Source organism: Poecilia reticulata, chromosome 16, assembly GCF_904066995.2.
Source record: "Poecilia reticulata chromosome 16, P_reticulata-male-v2, whole genome shotgun sequence".
NCBI lineage: Eukaryota > Metazoa > Chordata > Actinopteri > Cyprinodontiformes > Poeciliidae > Poecilia > Poecilia reticulata.
Genome location: NC_088845.1, coordinates 6,724,177 through 6,735,171, shown reverse-complemented (window position 1 = coordinate 6,735,171; position 10,995 = coordinate 6,724,177). Strand labels below are relative to the sequence as shown.

Genomic DNA, 10,995 nt, shown 5'->3' with positions numbered 1-10,995 from the left:
TCACGTTCAACCACTCACACAGTATTTCGGTTGGTACGGCTGTTTACAAAAAAACAAGATTGAAAATGAAAAAAGTGCAAAAATAGAAAAGAGCAATTATGTAAATTAATTTACAAGAGTATTTTATGTGACCAATTTTTTTTTTACGTCGATGCACAACATGAGAAAGGAGCAATAAGCTCATCTGCCAGTGCAGCAACAATTTGGTTACATAAGGTAATGTATATATTATTTAAAAATTACTGAATTAAATCAAATCCATTTTGAAACTTTTATGTCAACATTTTAAACTGCATTTGCTTTGCAATTGATCAACAAAGTTTCCCAAACATACACACAATTCTGTTGAATGCTTATGTTTAATGATATACTCTTGTTTGTATTAGACTTCATGGTAAGCTTTGATCACAGTTTCAAAATGGCATAAACCCTGTCGGTTAAAGAATCAGAGTGTATTTTACAGTCCACCTGACAGCACATATGATAATTAACTATATTTTACTGCTTTATCTCAACTTAGAAATGTGAACAGGAAACAAATGTACTTATTTGGAACTGACAAATGACACATGAAAGAAAGTCATAAAACCAAAAGGGAACAAAAAACAACCTTTAAACTGTATTTTTTTTATTTGGTAATGTGATTTTAAATGTTTATTCATTTTATTCATAGAATGCATTTGAGACACTCAAGTTATACCAAAATCTGGTTAACTAAAATCTAATAAAAACAGTAAATAACTAAAAACAAGAACAGTGTATCAGACAGTACCAGAGCTGAGAGATAGGTTCAAGAAATGGGGCTTAAGAATTTTATTTTTCAAAAGTTCAAAGTACTGTGTTTGGTGTGGCATTACCACTGAGTATATAGCTCAAAATGTTCACAAAGTCACAGTGTAGCAACTATCATATTTTACACTTCTGGTTGTTGTTTTTTACATGCACTCAAAGTTTTGATCCACTTATAAAAGTAATTTTATTCCTTTACAAAGTCTATTTATCTTTCCATTTCCATTTCCTACAAACAAAGTCCGCCAGAACTGTTGAGTAGGCACAGTAGAAAACAGTTTTCCCTTTCTCATTAGCAACACCTGAACAGAACTTGACCTTAAAAAACCCTGTATCTGCCTCTGGCATAATCAGAAAACAAAATTAAATACAATTCCTGGGTGATAAACACAGGCAAGCAGGAAACATGGCTCCTACACACAGTTTGGATCCTCAGACAGTGTTCAGAGCCCTTTTATTTCAGATTCTTTAAAACAGATCCTGCATAGGACATTTGTTGCTCCCCTCACTGTCCTCTGCTGGCCCTCTGTGAGCTATAGAGCTACTGGGGACCGTAAAATAATATCGGTTTTCCTTCTAAGGGTAAATTAGGATAGATAAGGCATAGAGAAGATGATGATTTGTTATTACATGTAAGATAAGATACGCTATTTACAAAGGGGAAAAACGTGCTGCACGGCAATGACCGACATTTCTGTTGCATCAAAATAAAGCCATAAACTTTCTCGATTTTAAATTCATCGTTGTCCAGAACTTACTCATTTTCATTTTAACAGATGTTACTAAGTTTTAAGATGCTTCAGATGAATTTGAGTAAAATGTTGAAACACATAGAAAACAGGCAATAACTAAACTTCAGATCAACAGTGACAGGTGCTGCACTGATAAAACCCACAAACTGTCTTAAGTTTTTCATTTCAGTCCAGTAAAGCTGGCTTAATTTGACAGGTCTTTATTTAAATTATTATGGCCTTCATCTTTTAGCATGACATGACACAGATTTTTTCAATCCTCAGAATGAAAGTAAATAAAATTATGTTAGAAGCTGCAAATCCCTCACGGGTTTGCAGCAATAAATGTTATCTTATTCTAAGGAATAATCAAAGTCACAAGCAGAGTAACAAAGCATATATCACGATAAGATTCCTGCATAAATATTCCTTGATAAACAGCAGTTCTTCATTTTCTTCAGTGACTTTTTGACACAAGGTACTTACACCAGAATCAGTCTGTAATGTGCATTGAGTTCAGTTTTTCTTTTCACAATTAGATTTTGATATCCGACTTGTGAACTTTCTCTGCAGCGTAAATCAGAACAATGAGACACACTCCAGCTCTGCTTCTGCTGCTTCTCCTGGTGACAGCCGTGGCTTATGGATACAGCAAGAATCATCTGCCTTCCTCTGCAAATTAAATGTTTTACTTTTGATTCACTCAATGTCAAAACAGTAAACTGTGAGGCTGCCATCTTAGTTGCTCAGCTATGTTTCTCATGTTTTTAGTGGCAAGAATAAAAAAAAACAGATTGGGATTTTCAGATGATTTTTTTTTCACCAACACTCAGGGGCTTCCCAGAAATATTTGAAATTCAACACAAAAACATAGAAATGTATATTTAATAAAACTTGAGAACACTATACATTTTAATTTAATGTCAGCCAGCCCTGTTTACAACTCAAACTAGGACTGCATGAACAGTAACACATGTGTATTTCTGAACAAAATACATTATGTTATGCCTCCTTTTATATTGGATTCATAATATTGTGTATTGAAAAACAACTTTTAAAAGTTAAATAAAATATAATCAGAGATCTCATTGCCCTCCTGCAGTACCACCAGTTGCAACCCCCATGTTAAATAGCCACGACTTTAAAGACTTGATGGAACTTCATCCTTTATTAGAGCTGCTTCATTTCCTTATGCTTAAATCAGAAACATGTTTTTCAAAACACCAACATACATAGCAAGAAAGGAAAAAGTGCCACAACAGCTATTGTTGTTTCACTGTTTTGTTTAGTTTATTTTTTAATTTTTTTCAGAAAATGTGGCTTTACGTGGCAAAGCAACTCAGTCTCATCGGCTCAAATCAGAGTTTAGTGTGGATGCCAACAATGCTATTGATGGAAACCGAAATCCCGATCTTATACAAGGATCTTGCACCCACACTGGATCACAGGCACACCCCTGGTGGAGGGTGGACCTGCTGGAGTCCTACATCATCACTTCCATATCTGTGACCAACAGAGGAGACTGCTGCTCAGAAAACATTAACGGAGCAGGAATTCATATAGGAAACTCCCTACAAGATGATGGTAGATCAAACCCCGTGTGAGTAAAACCCTTTTTTATTTCAAATGTTTGGAAAGAAAGAGGAGAACTCTCAGTCGCCTGAGGATTCTTGAATATAAAGTGTTTTACAATTGGCCTAATAAACTGAAATTATTTGCATTTCACTTATAAAACTTATATTTATTTAACAAATGTATTGTTTTTAATTCTACAGGATATGATAAATGTAAAAAAAAAAAAAACATAAACAAAGTATATAGATGTTTGTTATCCACTGAATGATATATAGTATGTAAATGATACAGTATTTAAGTTTGTGTTCATTTATTAATTTTGGTTTTGATTTTAAATTGCTTTTCCCCATTTTTAAATTTCTTGCAGAAAAATCATGGTCGATAGATATGCATTCATTATTTTACTGTCTCGATTGTATTGAAATAAACTCACATTTCTCCCACTTTTTCTTCAGGGTTGCTGTAATTGATGGCATCCCATCTGGAAGGACTTTGAAAATAACTTTTACAAGTCCTGTGAAGGGTCATTATGTGATTGTATCACTGCCTGGTTTAAACCGGGTGCTTACACTCTGTGAGGTGGAGATCTATGGTTATCGTGCTCCAACTGGTGAGACCCACATGTCTTACTCTCAATATATTATTCAAAAGAAGCTCAAGTTATTTTATCTCTAATTTTAGGAATAGTATCAGAAGATGAAGTTGTTTCACATTTTCAGAGTGTAAATAATCCAAAAAGACAGCAGCGCAGAAGAAAGAGCCTATATCTTATATGAGTAAGAAGTGCAATGGTCAAATATGAAATAACTGCCAGGAACAAATGACGCAGTTACAAAATCTACTAAAATATTATTGCTTTGCCGCTTAAAGCTCATTCAAAAGCTTTTGTTTTTGAATCCACTACAATAATATACATCCAGGCATACCGTTAGAACCCACATTTCACTGAAGTCAAATTGTTAATCAATTCTTATATTTTAAAATCTTGTGTTGCAGGAGAGAATATAGCAATTTATGGAAAAGCTACTCAGTCATCATTGCATTCTATTGGCATTGCCTACAACTCCATTGATGGGAATCGTGTTGGATACTGGGGCAAAGGTTCTTGCAGTCATACAGTACATGAATTAAATCCCTGGTGGCGACTGGACCTGGGAAAAACCCATAAAGTGTTCTCTGTCAACGTAACCAGCAATGTGGAAGGCTACTTACGACTTCAAGGAGCTGAAATTCGTATTGGTGATTCACTTGATAACAACGGCAACAATAATCCCAGGTGTTAGTCAGTAATCCTCATATTGCAACGTAACATATTTTCTGCTTCATCACATTTTTTTTCTTACCAGAACCAATTTTCTTTTCCTAACAGGTGTGCTGTGATCTCAACCATCGCTCCAGGTTTTACTCAAAACTTTCAGTGCAATGGAATGGATGGTCAATACATTAACATTGTCATACCTGGAAGAGTTGAGTATCTCATCTTGTGTGAGGTTGAAGTCTACGCATCAAGACTAGATTAACTAAATAGACCTGGCATTCCTTTAAATGTTGATATTTTTGTAGAAAAACATGTCTTCCTCAGATTTAATGACTAGCTCTAAATCCTTTAACTAGAACCTGATCCAATCACTTTATGCTTCTGTTCTGCTGATTTAAGAAAATACTTATTGAAAATCCAAAAAGTAAAAAACAGAAAACAATAGTCTTGTTAATTAGTTTGCAAGGTGTTTTGTGTAACCAATTCAATAATTCTTTGTTTTTATACGTTGACGCAGATATGATGAGAAAGAAGCAATAATCAGCCAGAACAGCAGCAATTTGGTTAGATAATGTAGCATGTATATTTGGATTTAAATATTGATTAATTAAATCAAATCCATTTTGCAGCCTTTATATTTACTTTTTATTTTTTATGTTTATAATGTCAACATTTGTAACTGATAGTCTAATGGACTTTTGTTGTGCTTAGGAACAAATACATTTTAATAAAGAAATTGTTAAAATTTATTGTGTGGAAATGGCTATTGAAGTGCAAATCTATGATTAAAGTGCAATGCTAAATAAAGTGCTAGTTTTAGTAAGGTGGAAAAGGTGCTATGAAGGTTACTTAAGTAAAACATGTAGTCCCAGTAATGAAAACCTTAAAGAAAAAAATGTGCACAAATTTTGTTTTAAATATTTTTAACATGAAAAGAATGTTAAGTGAAATGTTTTTTTGATTTTTTTTTTTGGCCACAAACCAGAAAGGGGCTTATTTTCATGTGTTTTATTGTAAAACAACATAAAACTCTTGTTTATTTTTTATCTGTGGTTTCTGGTGACAAAAGTCACATGACCAGAATATGCGCTGACCTATTTGATAAGAACAGAAAAACAAGTTGCTGAAACTAAATGGTCAAGTCTAAAATAACACGTCAGTGCTTGAAAAAGTTGCATCTTTGTGACGATTAGCATTTTTTACCCTCAAACACCAGCTATTTTCTTTTTTGTTTTTTGGCTACAACAATTCTGCATTGCACAATAAGATATTATGAATAGCTGAGAGTTAAATTTTCTCAAAAGAAAAGAACTAACAGTGAGGGCCATCTCAAGTTCTTTGACATACAAAAGCTATATCTCGCTTAAAAAGGTACTCAAAAAAATCTTCTAACATGTCCACAGGGAAAATTGGAGACTGAATCAAAACTTTTATTGAGGCTGCAAAGTACGAAGCGGTGGCATTTTGCTGACTCTGCAAAATGCTGTGTGTAACAACCTCTAGAAGATCTACAAGAACCTCTACATAGTTTCTACATGGTATATGACCAACCAAGTCTTAAGCTGGCTGTTTCTGTACAAATGTACAATTCTTCAAATCCAATTTTATGCCCTGTTAAGTTGTGGTCATGCATAACCCCATTCTATTTTCCTATTTTGCTATAAATTCATGAATCAATGTTAAATCATCAAAGCATCAATCATCTGTTCCAGGAAATATATGGCTTTTATCACACTGCACTTTACTGTTCACTTGGCATTGCAACTGTAGCACTAACTTTATTGTAGTATTTTATTTCTACTGAAAGATGTGACCAGGAAGTCTGAGAATGTAATTTCTCAAACTACACAGTAAATCACATTTAGGACACATATGAAGATGTGATCTATCAACAGAGCAATGCATTTATGGTAAGGGCCTTGAAATACTATATGAAATATCCACTATATAAATCTGGTTTCTTGGTATATCAAGTATTGCTGGAGTCTTCACTTCATCAGATCGTTATACCTCTAGTGTCAGTCGGTCTGTGTGTCCAGTTTTGAACATGGTTTAACAGTTACTATAAATCTTTCCTTCAACTGGCAGTGCCTGACCTGCTTCTTTGAAAGATAAGAACTTTATAGCTGGTGTATGATTAATCAATGCTGTATGTGTTGCATAAAGATGTCCGTATAAATATCCTTCATGAAATCAGGCCCTCATTTTCTTCTAAGACTTTTGAAAGCCAGTGTGTACATACTGACCACCGGATTACCAGATTAACTAGTTCTGTAAACTACACTGGTAACTGGTTTTATTAGTAATTTGATGTGACAATTTCTAAGCAAAGTTTTTGTGATTTTTTTCTGCTGTGAACAATGAAACTCATTTCAGCTGTGCTTCTGCTGCTTTTCGTGGGGACGGTCTTCTCTCTTGCATACAGTAAGAATCATCTGCCTTTGTGTCTACAATTAATATTTTTACATGGTGAAAGTCCGCTGATGTAGTTCAGAAACTTCTATAAACTATGGCAGGAGGATCTCAGTTGTTTAGCTGAGTTTCTCATATATGTGGTGAACAATCCGGATTGTACTGACATCTTTTGTAAATATGTGATTATACTCAATTTTCTGAGGATCTAGATGGAGATATATTTTCTAAAGTACCCAGACTCAGCTTTATTGTCAATGTTTTTGTGCACAAACACACAATTTATTTCTTGTTGTACACCTTACATCATGCAAACATGAAAAAATAAAGAAACAGAGGCAATAAAAAACTAAAAGAGCATTACATCTATATACTTATATATATATCCACATATATATAATTGTATTTTTTTATGCTGAGCTAACTAATGCAAAAGTTCTTACTTTTTTCTCTGTGAAGGAAAGAGTCAATAACAAACCAGAGCTCCAATAACTCCAATTTCCTCACACAGTTAAAAAAAATCTTCTTTTCTTAAACTGGCAACAGGATTAAATGTGAACCTGTCTGTTTATCTGTCCTGTGTTCCCATGCAGGATCTCTACATATGCTAATCTTTAAAAGCCCTGCCTTTTCAAACTGAAGTTGTTAGATAATTACTCTCAACAACACTTCATGCAACCATGTCTTGACTTTCCTTCCTTTTGCTTCCAGAAAATGTGGCTTTACGTGGCAAAGCAACTCAGTCTCATCGTTTCATAGGAGACTTGGATAGTCTTGTGGATGCCAGCAATGCTATTGATGGAAACCGAAATCCCGATCTTACACAAGGATCTTGCACAAACACTGGACAACGAACATATCCCTGGTGGAGGGTGGACCTGCTGGAGTCCTACATCATCACTTCCATCTCTGTAACCAACAGAGGAGACTGCTGCTCAGAAAACATTAACGGAGCAGAAATTCATGTTGGTGACTCCTTACAGGATGATGGCACATCAAACCCAGTGTGAGTAACACAGATACACATTTTTTATCCCCTTCAAATGCTTCATTTAATTTGTGAGGATAACATGCAGTTGGCCAAATTTAATTAGATTTACCAATTGGTCTAGTAAACGGAAATTGAATGCATTATTTTATAACTTGACTGAAATTACTAAATTTTTATGTAAGCAAATCAGATCTGTTAGTTTTATAAAGTGCTTTGAGGTTACTTTAATTAGGAATCAGCAATATAAATAAAATAAAGCCAAAATGAAAATTATTTCACAGTGAAATATGGTTGTAGGTGCTTTATGTATTCACGTTTTTCATATTTTCCTAACTAGCAGCTAGAAGATTGTCATACTTGTTTTGATGTGTGATTAAATAATTTCAGACTTCTTTTTATTATCTACTACAAGGAAATATGGATGGATGGAAATATGGTTTTATGACTACAGGAAATCTTTACAGACGAAATCTCTAAGTGCCCTCTTTACAGACAGGGCACTTAGAGTGCCCTGTCTGTAAAGGGCACTCTAAGTGCCCTGGTCATAACCTACAATACTTTACAGGTCAGCTGGCCCAAACAGGGCAAGGGTGACAGTGTGAAGTCCAGAGTAAGGCTGCTGATCCTACATATTGAAAGGAGTTTGATTAAGTATTGGTATAGGATTAGGCTTTTACTAACTATTGCACTGCTTAAACGGGTCGCTGGTGGTTGCTAAGCTACTTCGCTTGCTTGGTTCGCTTGCTACTGGAAACTGATTGCAGTGGAGTTAATTTTGTTTTTCATCAACCTAATTTAAAGCAAAAATGTGATTTTTTTTTTCCGATTCTCTCTGTTTTAGGGTTGCTGTAATTTCTCACATCCCACCTGGCAGGACACTGAGAATAACTTTTACAAGTCTTGTGGAAGGTCGTTATGTGATTGTGTCACTTCCTGGTTTTAACAGAGTCCTTACACTCTGTGAAGTGGAGGTCTATGGTTACCGTGCTCCAACTGGTGAGACCTGCATTGTTACCATTTTCTTCAGGTGTCTAATTATTCAAGTCAAACTTGACTTGTATAAGTCAAACTTGAATAAGTCAAGTTTGACTTAAATAAAGTCAACTTGAATAAGTTGAATAAGTCAACTTATTCAAGTTTGACTGATTCAAGTGGTAAACTTGACCACTGTAAACATGGTCAAGTTTACAGTTATAAACATCTGTATAACTTGACCATGAGATTAAATTGTGCATTAAGTGTGGAAACTGAGTGTAAATAATCCATGAACTTTTATACAGACACATTGTTTCAAACATAAACTATCAATTTATTGTAGCAACATCAGTGTCATTAAATGTACCTCTGAGTCTATAACAAAGCCATGCACAGTTTCTCTAAATACTTATTGTTGTGACCTGATTCCAAATTCAGTATTTCAGTAGATATTTTAAAATGTTGTTTTTCAGGAGAAAATCTGGCTATTTATGGTAAAGCTACCCAGTCTACACTGCATGGTGTATACGTTGCCTACAACGCTATCGATGGGAATCGAGCAGCCAACATTGCAAAGCACTCATGCAGTATTACAGCAAATGAATTCAACCCCTGGTGGAGACTTGACCTGGGAAAAACCCATAAAGTTTTCTCTATTAAGATAACCAACCAGATAGAAGACTTCACTCGAATTAATGGAGCTGAAATTCGTATTGGAGACTCACTTGACAACAATGGAAACAACAATGAAAGGTAACAATCTGTCCTCTATATGAATTTGAAATATATTATTGTATATATCGTCCTTACCATAAGATTTATCCAGTGAAAAAAATATGAAATATTTCATACTGTACCTGTTTTTATTTTTTTCTGTCAGGTGCGCTGTGATCTCAACCATCTCTCCAGGTTTTACTGAAACCTTTCTGTGCAACGGTATGGACGGTCGATACATCAACGTTGTCGTACCTGGAAGAACTGTGTATCTCCATCTGTGTGAGGTGGAAGTGTACGGCTCCAGATTGGATTAATTTTAAAGATCCTAAAATTTTTAAGGAAGAGTTTGTTTTTAATAATTTCCATGATTACATAAATTTGTTAGAAAAAAGGTTAGCATAAACTGCAGATTGACTTGAGTCTCATTATAATAAACACATTTTGCAAAACAGAGTCCCATTATTTTTATTTCCTTACCGTCTGTATTTTCCAAAGATTTCATGAATAGTGCACTTAAGAAGTAGTGCACTCCTACTTCCATTTACCGCCACATCTCTCCTGATATTATGAAATGAAAAATTAAGCAAAACTTGAATGCCTGTCATATCTGATTAGACTGACAGAGTTTTTGTCTGAGATCGACACAAACTCGGAGCCACACTGAGTTGATACAGCATCAACTGTGCTGTGGTGTTTCTTATATCCCACTTCTGATTGCTCTTGATGGGAAACAGTTGAGGAAAGCTGCATCTGCTCTGTGACACAACCAGTCACAGAGTCTTAAACAAACACCTGCACATAACCCACCAGGATATGACATACTTCTACAACTCAACTGAGTTAAATTCAGCTGACTGAATTAGAATGAGATACATTTGGTTATATATATGTTTCCAACATGAAAGAGTAAAACATACTATGAAACATGTTGATAGTTCTGTTCAATACTAATTTACTTCATAAATTATTACAAACAAAACATCTGTATAACTTGACTGCTGGGTTTTGAAAAAAACTTGTCCAGTGTCTTTCCCTATATTTGTAAAATAGGGCAGAAGGAGCAGCTATCACATACAAGATAAGAAATGCTTTGTTGAAAAGCAAAGAGCAACGTGCCACATGACAAATCCCTCACGTGTTTGCACAATACATGTTATCTAATTCTAAGGAAAAGCAAAGTCATAATCAGAGTAACAAATTACACGTCATGATAAGATTCCTGCGTATATTCCTTAATAAACAGTAGCTCCTCATTTTCTTTAGTAACATTTGACAGACCAAGGTACGTGCAATAAAATGTACAGAATTGTCTCTCTTTCAGTGTATAATGTTCATTGAGTTCTGTTTTTTTTCTTACAAATAGATTTTAAAAGGCATATTTTGTGCACTTTGTCTGGAGTCTAAATCAGAACAATGAGACACCCTTCAGCTCTGCTTGTGTTGCTTCTCCTGACGACAGCCTCAGCTTATAAATATAGTAAGCATAATGTACCTTAATCTGCGTATGAAATGTTTTTCCTTCTACAGTCTTGTTGATTCACGGACAG

The 10,995-nt window shown here is 34.7% G+C and overlaps 2 protein-coding genes across 2 annotated transcripts; both read left to right on the top strand.

The window, feature by feature from the left end:
* Window positions 1-2,107: 2,107 nt before the first annotated feature.
* Window positions 2,108-4,965, top strand: LOC103477658 (uncharacterized). The gene is made up of 5 exons (XM_008430912.3): window positions 2,108-2,171; window positions 2,832-3,120; window positions 3,551-3,705; window positions 4,092-4,371; window positions 4,465-4,965. Exons 1-5 carry the CDS (start codon window positions 2,108-2,110, stop codon window positions 4,613-4,615), a joined length of 939 nt encoding a protein of 312 aa, XP_008429134.2. The 3' UTR covers window positions 4,616-4,965.
* A 1,590-nt stretch (window positions 4,966-6,555) lies between these two features.
* LOC103477664 (uncharacterized) lies at window positions 6,556-9,902 on the top strand. The gene is made up of 5 exons (XM_008430920.3): window positions 6,556-6,777; window positions 7,477-7,771; window positions 8,598-8,752; window positions 9,205-9,484; window positions 9,612-9,902. Exons 1-5 carry the CDS (start codon window positions 6,714-6,716, stop codon window positions 9,760-9,762), a joined length of 945 nt encoding a protein of 314 aa, XP_008429142.2. The 5' UTR covers window positions 6,556-6,713; the 3' UTR covers window positions 9,763-9,902.
* Window positions 9,903-10,995: the final 1,093 nt, after the last annotated feature.